Raw genomic sequence first — 14,711 nt, 5'->3', positions numbered from 1 at the left:
CATAAAACTGCCACTTCAGATTAAAGCCAGTGAACATTTTGTAAATGAGCATTAACCTGAAGTGAAAACACACGTTTATTTGGCAGCCTGCAGGCAACTGAAGAGATCAGCTGTAGAGGATCCCAAATTACCAGCACTGTTCTGCATTATTCAGTTTTAACCTTTAATACAGGAGAGCACTGTGAGCTCAACTTGTGTTTGAATTTGTGCTTACATTTATATAATCCTGAATAGGAACTTTTGTTTTATCAGAAAAGTGTTTGTCAAATAATGAGTAAATACCTGAGACACACCCTGGAAGTTACTATCGGAAAATGAGAGATAAGTTAGCCATGGCTCCTGCTCTCAAGGGCTTATAATCTAATTTCATATCAATATCAGCCAGTAAAGAATTAAAGGCTGTAGAGCAAAATGGCCAAAGCAGTGGTGTTGTCAATAAACTGCGTAGAGGGGCATAGGCTGGAAGAATGCTTCTTTAGAGGATGAGACTGGATTGGGAGAAAGAAGGAAGACAAAGAGTAAAGGGAGGGACAAATCTTTGGAGGTTCATAACATAGTAAACAGAGCAGCTCCCAACAGAACGGAGTTCCAGTGGACACAAGTCACAGACAAGGCCCGACAGTGAAAATAAAGTCAGTTTGTGGTAGATCCTGGTCCCCAGAGTAAGAAGTTTGGACTCTATTCTGGATATAAAAAGGGAGAGACCAGATCAAATGGATGTTTAGGAATACTGATTTTAAAGTACCCCAAACTGATTTGAAGTAGACCAACCAGAGTCCAGGAAATTAGCCCAGAGACTACTTTCATAATCCTATCATAAGGTCACAAGGTTTTGGAGGAGAGAGATGTAACAGTGCAGTATACAAATTATGAATTATGCACATTCTCCCACAAACAGAGGCATTTCAGCATGAAAAGAGAACTGGGCATAGGTAACGTGATGACCTAGATTGTTAGAACGCCAGGTATTGCAGTCTTTTTCTTCCCCTTAGCCACAGATAATTTATTCATAGGACAGACCTCAAATACTTTTTCTTTTTTAATTATAGGAGCTTTACATTTGGCATTTGGCTTCCAGCTGTGACCAAACCAAATGTTTTTGTATAATCACTGTTCCTGTAGTTATATTTAATGGTTATATGGAGAAGTCTAGGCTAATGAATGTTTGTTATAATAATTATAAAATCTACATTAGAAATGTAGATTCTCATTGAAATATTCTATAATGGTGACAGTCATTTTCCTTTTGTTGTTTGCCATTAGCAAGCTTAGAGAAAAAGAGATGATACTATAAAAGTAAAATATTCTTGGGTTCTATGTAACCATTATATATTAACTCAAGTCTAATTATGAATTTGGGGCTTAGGTTACTTTTGAATAATATGTATGTAATGTAAACATCAACTTTCAGTTTGCAATATTGATTGGAAATTATCAATGCCTATGCATACTCTTGGACTTCAAGTACTTTTTTATATGGGGAAGCAATCAATAGAAATGTTGAAGCAACTTAGAAATTGATTTTTACACTTTAGATTTTAGATATGCCAGATTTTAAGAAATGCATCATATTACCTTTCATAAACAAGTAGCTATTTCCTGGATTCAGTTGGTGTCCAAGAATTAGTCACAATTTTGAAAAAAAAATTGTCTTTCCAGAGCAAAAGTTATTATGTCTTAATGTACTATGTATAAAGCTACAATTCTAAATAAATAAGCACTTTTCTCAAAATATTTCTGGCTTAGATAAAGCTAGATTTGACTAGTGGGCAAAATAAAGCCCTATTAACCTTATCTGCTGATAGGAGATTGTGGAGGCTGTGGGCTAAAGTGAAGAGCCCCTGACTTCTTGCAAAAGATACTCAGAGCACCTTAAATTAATATTATCTCATCAGGGCAGCAACTGGGCAAGCAGCTGTAGATCCTGTAAGGGAAGCCAATACTTTCTTGGTGGGAGAGAGATTTTAAGGATCACATTTTCAAAGCACAAAGGATTTCTTTTAAGATTTTCCAAAGGAGAGGGAGGGTGATGAGAGTCTCCATTTTATGTCATCCATGTGGATTTTCAAACCTGAGGGCTGAGTCACAGCATAGGGTGCATGGGTGGTGGTGTGAACCTGTGGAGAGTGGTTTGTACTGTAAATGTGTCAACGTTTTCTCAGCTTAGGAATCTACCAAAGTACCAAAGGCCACTGGGAGTCTGGGAGAATGAGATCAGGGATGAATAATGAGGAGGAGAGACTGAACAAAAGTCAGGTGGGGTGTTAAACATTTAAAAGAATCAAAGCTGGATCTCTGGCAACTGCTTTCCACCCTAACCCCGAGGAAGCAAAGCAAAATGTTGAGACTCAAAGTCAAAAAATGGAAAAGGAAATTAAGGAGGAAATAACAAAGGGGAGGAAAATTTTTAACTGCAGTCAAAGGAATGAAAACAAAATGAGAGAATGACCAAAACAAAAATAGGAGAAATAAAAGTTTCCTTTCATTTGTTTTAAATTATAGTCTGACTTTAGCAACATGAATATATATGCTTTTTTCTTTCTCTTTTTTTTTTTTTGCAAAACCCCTTCAGCCTTTTCAATTCAGTCAGGGAAAGAGAAACGATGACACAGCATTTGTTCTGAGTCACACATTCACTATGTCCTACAGATGACAGCAATACTTGTCAGCAAGTTCTATACATCATATATTTTCCGTATCAAAGAGGTACAATGTAGAAGTGATAGAAAGTTCTGTCCATATTTAGCAGTATAAAGACCCAGTAAGCCTTCTTCCTTCTAAAAGAATGCCAAATATAAAGCATAATTCAGTAGTTTATTTGCATTCCTTTGAATACAAATTTTTGATGTCTGAAAAAGTATTGATAGAGCAGTGGAAACAGGTAATGGGACTTGGGTTGGGGGAGGGAACAATTCAGGCAAAGTTTTTAGAGATGTGAGATTTGTGCAAATGTCCCAGTGAACAAATTTCCATTAGCAATTCCAACATTACAATGAATCCGGTAGAGATAATATCAGAAAATCAAATATTAGCAACATTTCACATCCCTCTCAAGCAATGCTTCTAAGTTTGTGGAAACTTTTGCTGTGAATATCTACACACACACACATACACACACACACTCACCCAAAATATGTCAGCATCAGGAAAACCAGTATTACACAACATTTACTTTCCTGATTTATTAGATTTTAATTGTTTGTGAAGCAATCCTTGCTCAAATTCTTTTGAACATGGCTCTACCTTGTCACTTACATTTGGTAAATATGTAATGTATCCCCTGGCTATAGTTCTAATAGCATCATGATAAATCAAACCAAATTGCACCACCATCACCACCACATCCCAAGCCAGATAACTGCTATTTTCAGATATCTTCATTGGATGTCTGTATTTCTATGAGATTTATTTTATGCTGATTTGCATCATATCATCCTATAGATTATCCATGCCATTTCAGAGTCATTACCTTTACTTTGGGTTGGTCTTCAAATAAGTTACTTTTCATAGTCTCTAAGAGTGTTTCCCTCATTCTGGCAAGTTTGTAGTGACAAATTCAATATGTAAAGTCCCAGTTACAAAGTTATATAAACAGTTGTACTGAGAGTCCTTATGAAATGGGGACAATACCCTCTCTTAGGACATGTGTCCTTTACTTTAAAATTGTTGATTACATTTTCTTACAGTCAGGCAGGTGCCAGAGAACAAACAACTTGCCAAGATAGCAGTCCTCAGAAATGAGCTAAGATACTGCATTCTAAATATTAATAAATGATTATCTCCTACGAGTAAAATCAATGATTGGTTCCGTCACTGGTTTATGGCCATGATCCTGTTTCTTCTTGGCTCTGGCACTTTCTGAAGTGAAAGGTCCTGACATGGCTGAGTGTGAGTTTCTGGGAGAAACTGGCAGCTCAGTCATAAATTACCTGGAAGGTGGTTGCTGCATATGAAATTATAAGGCTCACTCACCTAAAACTTTTAGACCCTTGCTGCTTGTCAACAGACATTTTGGTAGCATCAGCAAAAGTTGAAAGACTGTTAAGAATACAGGATTTCAGACCTCAGCCCAGATCTATCGTCAATCAGGATAAAGAATGAAGGATAAAAATGTAATAATAGGTGTGAAAACCGTTGTTAGAGCTAATTAGGAAAGGCAAATAATACCTTCTTCTCTTAGGATATTTGTTGTTTACTTCAGTTTTTTTGTTGTTTAGGTTTTCTTGAGTGAGATTCTTGTACTACTGGTTTTGATATTTAAGGAAAAAAGGGTATCATGTGGGAAAGCATCAGATCCAAGATAAAAAGATTCAGAATACAGTTTATTCTGCTTTTGCATTTTAAGAGCTATGTGACCTTAAGTTAGTCATGCTCTCTGAGCTCCGCTTCCTCAGCTTTGAAATGGGACCCTGGTAACATCTTTTCTAGCTCCTCCCAGTGGTTAATTATGAGCCTCAAATGAGAAAAAACATGAAATCAGTTTTGAACTGTGGCAAGCAATATAAATATCACTTACATTGAGAACAGAATGATCGAATAATATTAGGAGTCATCTTGGGAAAGAGAATCAAGGAGACAAGGGACCAAGTAGTTAATAAATGCCAGCCACATTCCTCAAATTACCTCACTTAATTCTCACCACCACTTTCCAAGGTAGTCATTCTCATTCCCAATTCACAGACAGAGGAACCGAAGCTCCAGGCCAAGAGAAGCTTGGCCAAGATCATATAATTAAATACGTAGAATAGCTGGAAATTGAAGCCAGGTTTAGCTTGTTCAATCACTGCACCTTGCAGTCAGTCAGCTATTTTTTCACCTGCTTCCAAGCCCAAAGCAAACAAAATATTGCTTTAGTTAGAAGGAAGTTAAAAACATTTCCCAAGTGAAAGCAGCATCACAGCACAATCAGCTTTGCCTTGAACATAAGTCCTTTCCTGTTTTAAGCACCCCTCAGTGATTTCCCTCAAATAAAATCCACCAGCCAATCTGGCCCGAGCCTGTTTTTCAGTTTCATTTCATCCATTCTCTCCCTTACTCACTTTACTCCAGCCAGATTAGCCTGTGGATAGTTCTTTAAGCATAACATGCTTGTGTCCTCGGGGTCTTTGAATGTGGTATGACCTCTGGATCTTTGTTTTTCCCCACTCTTGGCCACCGCATTCTCTATATCCCTCAGGCTTACTTTTAAAGTGCCTTCCTTAAAGGCTCCCTTCCTTAAAGGCTCCCTTCCTAAAAATCCTCATCAAAAGCTCTTCTCCTCATATTCTCTCAGCTTTCCATTTTCTTCCTTTAAACATTTATCGTAATTTCTGATTTAAGTATTCTCATGCTTATTTTTTGCTCCACACTGTTCCACACACCTTACAAGAATAGAAGCTCCATGAGACATGAATCATATTGGCCTTCTTATATCATGAGACCTAGCATAGGGCAGTCATTCAAGACCCTGTTATAAGAGGAAGGGAGGCCGGGCGCGGTGCCTCACTCCTGTAATCCCAGCACTTTGGGAGGCCGAGGCGGGTGGATCACGAGATCAAGAGATCGAGACCATCCTGGCCAACATGGTGAAACCCCATGTCTACTAAAAATACAAAAAAATAGCTGGGCATGGTGGCACGTGCCTGTGGTCCCAGCTACTCGGGAGGCTGAGGCGGAAGAATCCCTTGAACCCAGGAGGCGGAGGTTGCAGTGAGCTGAGATTGCACCACTGCACTCCAGCCTGGCGACAGAGCAAGACTCCGTCTCCAAAAAAAAAAAAAAAAAAAAGAGGAAGGGAAATATGGGAGAAAGGAAAAGCAAAAGGGAGAAACAAGCAAAGGGGACAAAGGAAGTATTTGGAATTTGTTTGTTGTAAGTATTTAAAGAAAAAATTTAAAGCTGAATTTGTTTGTTGTAAGAATTTAAAGAAAAAATCATGGGGGGTGGAAAAAAAGCACTTCAAATCGTGCCTGGCACATATTATTCAATGATTCATAACTCTTCTCTATTGAAAATATCTCTTTAACCCAGAAGAGTTAAGCAAACCAGACATCTAGGAGCGCAATCTCCTACTCTAAGCAAAATTGATTCCACAGGAGTTGAAGAAATGTAGTTCACACAGGCATTTCACATCTATGTCAGTCCTCTGCCTCATAGCCTCTCTCAGCCCAAACGTCACATTTTCAATAAAAGCAGAAAAACTATTTCTTTCCAATTTTCCCTATTGCTCTCTTTTTCTAAGTTGGCTGCAAACTTTCTCCTAATGGCCTGGGAACAGCTGAGCAGCAGCTAGAAAGGCCATGGGAATCAGCAATCGGCAAATGAAAGTCAGAATAAAGAAGGATACAATAGGATTCTAGCAACTGTGTCCCAGAGTAGTGGAATTGACCTTAGACAAGTCACTTGCTAGTGTGATAGCTCAGACTGCCAGCATTGGAAGTCTAGCTTTGTCGCTTACCTGCTGTATAACTTTAGTAAGTTACATAGCTGCTCTGTTCCTCAGTTCCCTCAACTGTGAAACAGGAATAATAACCCCCTCATAGGGTTATTATAAGGATTAAATAAAATCATTGTCAAGAACTTAAATAGTCACTGGCAGAGTAAGCACAATAAATTTTACCTATAATTATTTATTATGTGTGTGTTTGCGTATATATGTGTAAAATGTCATTAGCTGATGAAGATCTCTTGTAGCATGAACAAACTATGGTTTAATCAGTTAAACACTTTGGGGTTTGAATTCTGTCTGAGAATGCTTGTCTTCTTGAATTTCCTATTTCCTTCTTTTTTTAAAAAAATGTAAAACAACAGTATTGTGAAGAGAGAATGGCAAACAAAGTTACCAAATTCTGTAAGAGAAAATTTTTGATCCCTGAAATACTGAAAGACCCTTGGAACTTCACTCTGATGCAGTCTTTGTCAGATGGAACTTGACTGAACAAGAAAGATTGACAGAAAAGCTAGGGGAAGACATGAGGGATACTTGTGGGAAACAGGTCTAAGAAAGGTTGGGTAAAAGAGAAAATTCTGGAAAAACTGGAAAGGATTCAGAAAAATAGGACTAGGATCACTAACGTTAAATCATGTCCCATGTGCCAGGCATTATTTCAAGTGCTTTGTATGCATTAAGTTCATTTAATATTTTCATCCACCTTAGAAAATAGGTGCGTTATCATCCCCATTTTAAACATAAGAAAACCAGAGCAGAGGGAGGTAATGTAGTTTGCCCAATGATCACATAACTTTCAAAGAAGCTCTTCATTTAAAGCCTCAATAAAATGGAAAATGTGGGGTTCATTTGGACTTGGAAAGGGGAGTAATGAGGATAAGGATGGGATATGAGTTCATATCAAGAATTTATAATGATGTTTTTGAGATTTTAAATTCCAAAAGTTTTTGTATAATTTTAGAAAACATTTCTTAAACTCTGATCTCTCTTTACCCCAACAAAGAAATAATCAGACTGTACTAGAAAATAAGTCATAAAAAGATATGCATCAATAAATTCTTTTGTTTGGGTGAAAAATAGTCCCAGGCTTGAGAGTATGTAACTTTTCTATCATAGTTGTAATATTTTTTTTTGTACTCAACCCTGTCTCTTTCCTCCAACTTGTCCTAACAACCAATATACTTCTGGCTGTAATTTAAAAAGGACATTAAAATAGTAATAGAAAAATAACACAAGAGTTTAGGGACTGGTAAATGAAGGTAATTCCTCAGACACTATAAACTGCTTGCTTACTTGATTTGTAACCAGGGAACTTATTATAGTTAATAATCATCATTTTTTTAACTCCTCTTGTAAGTGCAAATTCAATCCAATTCTTCACTGGGACATAGTAAAAAAAAAATGCAAAGGCATTTGAAAAAGCTCACCCATTTAGATTTAATTACATACATAACTGGTGTCCTCCCAAGTGTGAAAATGCTATAACCAATAAATCAAACAATAAAATTTATCTGAGCAGAACAGATTTATATAGAAGATGCATGAAAAATCAAAACTCACTGACTTGTTTTGGGTATTTTCACTCTGAAAAGTTCTTAACCACAGAGCAAAATGCCTGCTCTTTGAATCTTGCCTTCTTTTGGACACTTAGGTCAGTCATTTTCCCTAGAGGGGAGTTGTTGCACAGTGACTTTGAAGTGAACAGGTTTCAATCTCAAAATCATCTCTCTGTGTTAAGGGATCATTAGATCTGTGCTTGCATGTTAGATTTCAAGGATTTTAGATTTTAAGGACCACCTCAGTTGTCTAGTACTGCTTCTTACATGCTTAATTAGTGACTACTAAGTGAAGCTTAATTCAGCAGGAAAATTATTTACATTAGAGCTTCCTTGAAATACACACACAAGGAAGACTGTGCAAACTTCTGCAAAGCCAGAGGAGTGGGGAGACAGGGACATTCAGACTACCAAAATACCTTCCTACGTAGTATCATTAAAAAAAAAAAAAAACCACAAAATTCCCATTAATAATAGTAATAGAATAATCTAAGCATTGCCAACAATTTTGAGCTTCATGAAGTGTATTTTTAAATGTACCTACTTTGAATTGAAATTTCTTGGGAGTGACAAACTTGGAATAAGAAAATGAGGGAGACTGGACTATTGCAATTTTTTGGGCATACCTTGCCAAATGTAAATTGTTTGAGGGTATGGATTCACGTTACCATTTGTAGTAAAATTAAATGGAAAAATCTTTCCCCTTTAATAAAACCTCGTGATAACAATACCTTAAAATATACTTCATAGCTGCTGGTCAACCATGTTAAAGGCACAATCTGATCTCTGCTGACACTTTCCTGAGGAAAAGAGCCTATCAGCTGAGCAACTTCCTCATTCGTTGTGCTTTATGAAAATGAAAATGCAAGAGACCTTAGGATTTCAAAACCATCCACGGTTACAAGTAAGGAAATAAATGTGTAACAGCGGCGGCTTTCACTTTATCATTAAATTATAATGCCCTTTGTTTTTCTGTTGGCTAATTCAGACAGCAAAAAGGCTCTCCCTTGAGTTGCCAGAGTTAATTTCTTACCATACTTTCTGCATCACACCACAAAGATAACTTTAAGTAATTTTGGTTAGACCGTGTTTTATTTATTGTTTGTTTTGGAGTTCTAGGATCTGACAGGAAAGCAGTGCGAAACAAAGTTCAGAGTTACTCTCAGAATGACTCAAGCAGGATCCATTTCCTAGTTCCCCCTAGCTGTGGATTTTAAAGTCTGGATCTAGCTCCTGCTCTTGTTTCTCTAAATATTTATCAGTTAACAATTACACATCTGCTCCAATGGCAACAAATGTGGCTGAAGGAATAATGCTTTTCTCCCCGCCAAATATGCAAAATAATGCAAGTCCATCTGAAGTTTTTTGAATCCAATTATCAGACTCAAGTCCCCCTATTTTAACACTCATTTTATTAAACATATCGGAAAGTTATGCTATGTCAGTGTGCTCTCTTTCTCCTTGTTTGCTTTCTATTGTTTCTCACTCGTTTGGTTCTTTCCAGTAAGTTTCTCTAGTGAGTAGTTTGCTCTCTTATCATACATGCCGGCTACACTGAAGTTAATAGAACTGCTTAGTAAAGTCCTCTGAATCCTGGTATAAGGGTCCTTTCACACAGAAGAGAATTCCTTTCACTTGGAAATATTTTAAGAAATAAATTTATGAAGGATGGTCCGATATGATTTAGATCATATTTGATCAGGGCACTAAACCAAGACCTGCATTTTGCATGCCTTTTATTTTTATATTTGCAAAAGGCTCTTTACACAAGTTTACTTAAATTGACCTTTTAGGCTTTAAATAAATGTATTTTTTGCAAACCCTAGTCAAAGCAGGAAATATAAGTTGTACTCACCTTAGTATATTGAATCTTCAAATCAGTGAGTACTGCAGGTAGGTCTGGCACACCGGAGGATGACATTTCTGATTCGGCTCCTGGAACACAGGTGACTGGCTCAGCAATTAGGTTCTGATCGAGCACTTGGCTTTATTTGTTCCTTTTTATCCGCACGGGCTAAAGTTTATTTGCATACTCGGATACGATTGGATGAACAAACTCAGAGCAAAAAAAAGAAAACGACACTACTTATTTGTAACACCTAGGGCAGGAAGCCTTTGACTTTAAACTTAAATCCTTAAGAAACCAGTGCTCCAGCATCGAAGTTGCATCTGGAGACAGTGCACTATTTGCAGATGAATTAATTTACAAAGCCGAAACCTGTGATAAGGGTATGCAGCAGCTGCTCCGGCCACTAAGGCCAGTTATTATTTTTTTTGACTTTTTATGCTTTTTAATGCTAATATGTAACTTTCTGTTCTCTGACAGATTTGGAATCAGAGAATTTGAGGACTGAAAAGAGTTTAAAAGGGCACCTGTTCTCAGTAGAAGCTGGTCAGGAGAGAATCCTGGCCAGGTGTCTTCAGTACAAGGCTTTCAGGAAATCAGTCCATCTCCCAGAAAATCAGGGTGCTATTTGGGGAAGAAAGGCCTTCTAGCTACACTATACACTAAGTTAGTTTTAAAATATTACGTGTATTTTCAGTGCTGGGTAAGTAGACCTACTGTGATTTCAGATGCCATAAATTATCTTTATTTTCTATATGTGAACAGAAAAACCAGAAGGACTTTTAGGGAATTCGGAACACTCTGTCACACACAAACACCACAATTAGAAACATGGCAATATCATCTATTAAAACTCATTTAAAATGAAAGTAACCCTAGTTTTGGAAGTTGTCTGTATTTATGAATATAGGCAGTGTACAAAGTGTAAATTTAAGCAGGGTTTCAAAATAATTCAAGTTCTTAATGTTTAACTGAAGGACAATCTGTTAAACAGTGTTACTCCCATTTTAAGTACAATACTTTATTGTGTTGTAGCTCTAGCAAACGTTACAGTAGGAACAAGATAGAATACTTTGGATACTCTGATTATGAAAATTAACTGATTTTTTTTCCTAATGAAACTTGCCAGTTCCCTTGAATATGGGACTTACAAATGGGACTTACTGAAAATTTCTAAAACGTTTGCCCAAATCAGGTGCATCACTTGTTTCCCTTTCTACCCTCATTTGATATCTCCATTTTAGAGACACAGAGAGGGTGAGTAGCTTGCTTATGGTCACAGATCTATTAATGCAAGACCAGAATGTCATTTCAGGACAGTCTGACTCCCAAACCTAGACTCTTATTTCTGTTCATTATTTTTGCCCTCTATCCACAAGGGAACTCCTATATGGGATCAAGAGTCAACTGCTTTGGTTTTCTCAGTGAATAGTCACCCTTACAGGCATTTAAGCATAAGTTTTTATTCATCTAAGACAAGGGTTTGCAAACTTTTTCTGTAAATATTTTCAGCCTCTGGGCTGGATGGTTTCTGATATAATTTACTTGACTCTGCTTAAAAGAAACTGTAGATGATAGGTAAATTAATGGGTGTAGTTGTTTTCCTATAGAACTTTATTTACAAAAACAGAAGGCAGGCTAGATTTGGTGCACGGGGCCAACTCCCTAGATTCTAAGGCAGTATCATTCCCAATGCCTTTGACTCCTCCGTGTCTCATGCTTGAAGACCAGATAGAAACTTCTGTGTTCTTTCAACATTTCTCTATTTCTTTCTTTTTGGAAAATCTAATTGTTTTCTCTCTCAAAAATGTGTTTTGAGTTAAATGCACAATTACACAACAGCTGTTACATAACTTGAGAGTGGTGCTCTAGCCATGCCCAAACAGCTGTGTTTTGCTGCTTTCTTCTCCCAGAGTCACAGTTGTTTGTGGATTCAAATACTTATTTATTTGATGTCCAGGCGATGAAAGCTCAAGGCTTCATAATACACTTGGCTTGTCATCTCATTTCTTATATGATCATTTTCAAATGTATTTTATTGGATAATTATGTAAGAACAATCCCTTTATTCCAGGCATTACTGAATGTAGGCAAAAGGAGTTGCTTTGGAGACAGGTTACCACACCTGCCCATTTAATTTCAGCAAATATTTACTAAGTATCATTTATGCATCTGTAATTATTCAGCCCTAACCTCACTTGAGCAGATCTTCTCTGCCTAGAAACCACAGGGCCTGAGACTTATATTTTTGAGGTAAGCATCATCCTGCCCTGAGTGCTTATTTTGTAGAATAGCGTATTTCTGGGAGTGGCTGTGTATGAGTAAAATATTTCATTAGACTTCTATCCCTTACAGAGGAAAAAATGGCTTTAGTGAGAACCTAGGGGCCATGGTTGCACATTTTAGGACTGGACCCAGAATTGTACATTTTTATTGTACAGGACTCTGCAGCAGAGGAGAAGCTGGTCCTCTAACTTGAGGGTAATAGACAAAGGATGTTTAATCTTCTTTTTCCTTCTTAGGAACAAACTAAATCACACACACACACATATACTCATGAGCACACACACACATGAATAGGAGAGAGAAACAAGAAATATAAGAGGAGAGTTTATTTATCACTTGAATGTGACATCTCTAGCCCTTTGTGAAAGCTTTAATTATACCAACAAACATATAGATTATTACTTCAACCATTCTTGAAACTACTTCATAAAGGAAAGAGGTTTAATTGACTCACAGCTGAGGCTGGGGAGGCCTCAGAAAACTTATAATCATGGCAGAAGGGGAAGCAAACATGTCCTTCTTCCATGACAGCAGTAAGGAGAAATGCTCAGCAAAAGGGGGGAAAAGCCCCTTACGAAACCATCAGATCTCATATAAACAAACTATCATGACAACAGCATGAGGGTAAACCTCCTGTTATGATTAAATAACCTCCCAACAGGTCCCTCCCATGACATATGGGGATAATGGGAACTACAATTCAGGGTGAGATTTGGGTGGGGACACAGCCAAACCATATCAGGAGGTAATGAGATTATGAAGGTAGGACCCTCATGAATGGTATCAGTGCTTTTATCAAAGGGACTCCAGAGAGATCTCTCACTGTTGTTGCCATGTGAGGATGCAATGAGAAGTTGGCAATCTGCAACCCAGGAGAGGGCTCTCACCAGAACCCAACCATGCTGGCACCCTCATTTCAGACTTCAAGCTTCCAGAACTGTGAGAAATTAATGGCTGTGGCTTATATGTCACCCAGTCTATAGTATTTTTGTTATAGCAGCCTGAATGAACTAAGACTGCTTCTTTTCATATTTCCTGATTTCAGAATCCTGGAACCATTTATTGAAGGTGAACCTCTCCTACTCCAGTTATATGACCACTCCCCTATCTATTCTCTGTTGCCTTAGCATGTCTGCCTGTTGATAGACCTAGCAAGAAATGTGTCCCTATGATTTTGATTACTATATTTTTAGCCGATACCACATTGCTCTTATGCTTATTTGAGTTTTCGTAATTTGGGAAAAGTGAATCTTGTATGTAGTGAGAGAGTCTGTGCTTAGTTGGCAAGTTGATGTTAAAAATGGAAGTGGAAGGCAGAATTTAAGTATATGAACATATGTATTTGTTGGCTAATTTCTGTTCATATGCCATTCTTCTTAAGAATTTCCTCACCTCTGATTTCTTCTGCTCTTTACATATTGCTTTATTGTTTTTCTCTTTGGCTTGTGTTACTGAGATAGGAGAGATGCCCCTCTTATCCAGTCTAATCAGACACTAACTGATTAGTAAGGTCACTAAAACAGTACATTAAAGCCACTGTAAGATAATTATTTGAGTTTAAATAGGTTTTTGCTAAACCTTATGGGTTGAGGCCATTTCTTGGAACTGGATTTGCTGCTTGGAATTTGAAATAATCTTGGATAAATAGTGCTCGTAGTGTTTTGTCTGCAGTTTCCAGTTTGTTTCTTTAATGTGGAGAGAGAAAGACATGAAAGACATGTGAGTCAATCCAAATGTAGACTACTTTGAGATCTCCACATTTTTTTCCATTTTTTTTACAATTCTCATGCAGATTATCCAAAAATGTATTTATAAATTTGATAATATTGTTTGTAATGTATTCAGTTTAGTTTTCATATAAATAAATTTTCTTACCACCTATGCCCTTGCAATTAATCAATATTTTAAGTAAGAAGTTTTGATGCTGGCTTTGAAGCTGTTAAAGGGGACCAAAAGCCAAGGAATTAAAAAATAAAGCTCTATAAACTGGAAAAGATGACAACGGATTCTTTCCTAGAATCTCTGGAGAGAGCCTGACATGTCCACTCCTTTGATATTGACCAGTGAAACTGATTTCAGATCTCTAAAATTGTTGTTTAAACCACCAAGTTTATAATTGTTACAGCAGCCATCGGAAACTAGTGCACTAATCAATGAAAGTTCAAGTTCATAGATGCCAAAATGTATATGTTATCATTGATCATTCACCAGTCATTCTTCGTGTCATTCAGGTTTATTGATACTATCTAAATATTATCATTTAAATAAAGATAAGCTTTCTATGTGTACCTTACAATGAAAAACCAATCAGTTGTTTTATCTATCTATATATCTTTTTTGTAAAGATGGGGAAAAGGTTTATTTGGCTCATGTTTCTGCAGGCTGCATAAGCATGGCACCAGCATCTGCTCAGCTTCTGGTGATGCCTCAGGAAGATTTTACTCATGGCAAAAGATAAAGAGGGAGCAGATATGTCACATGGAGAGAGAGGGAGCAAGAGAGAAGGGGAAGGTGTCAGGCTCTTACATAACCAGCTCTCCTGTAAATTTATTACCATGGGGAGGGCACCAAGTCATTCATGAGGAATCCACCTGCA

At 37.2% G+C, this 14,711-nt stretch overlaps 1 protein-coding gene across 2 annotated transcripts in view; it reads right to left on the bottom strand.

Annotated features, from left to right (window-relative positions):
* The window catches only part of ALDH1A1 (aldehyde dehydrogenase 1 family member A1), a 174,811-nt gene that overhangs the window by 40,841 nt on the left and 119,259 nt on the right, over nucleotides 1-14,711 (bottom strand). The window contains exon 2 of one of the 2 annotated variants that reach the window (XM_012454032.3): nucleotides 9,839-9,918. The exons of the other annotated variant lie outside the window; for it this stretch is intronic. Coding sequence (XP_012309455.2) covers nucleotides 9,839-9,904 — 66 coding nt within the window. The 5' untranslated portion in view covers nucleotides 9,905-9,918. The remainder of the gene's footprint in view (nucleotides 1-9,838; nucleotides 9,919-14,711) is intronic. 2 annotated transcript variants of the gene reach the window in all.

This window comes from Aotus nancymaae, unplaced genomic scaffold (assembly GCF_030222135.1).
Source record: "Aotus nancymaae isolate 86718 unplaced genomic scaffold, 86718_ANA_hifiasm-v0.15.2.pri h1tg000041l, whole genome shotgun sequence".
NCBI classification, from domain to species: domain Eukaryota; kingdom Metazoa; phylum Chordata; class Mammalia; order Primates; family Aotidae; genus Aotus; species Aotus nancymaae.
Note: the sequence above shows the minus strand (reverse complement) of the source record. Positions and strands in the feature narration are given on the sequence as shown.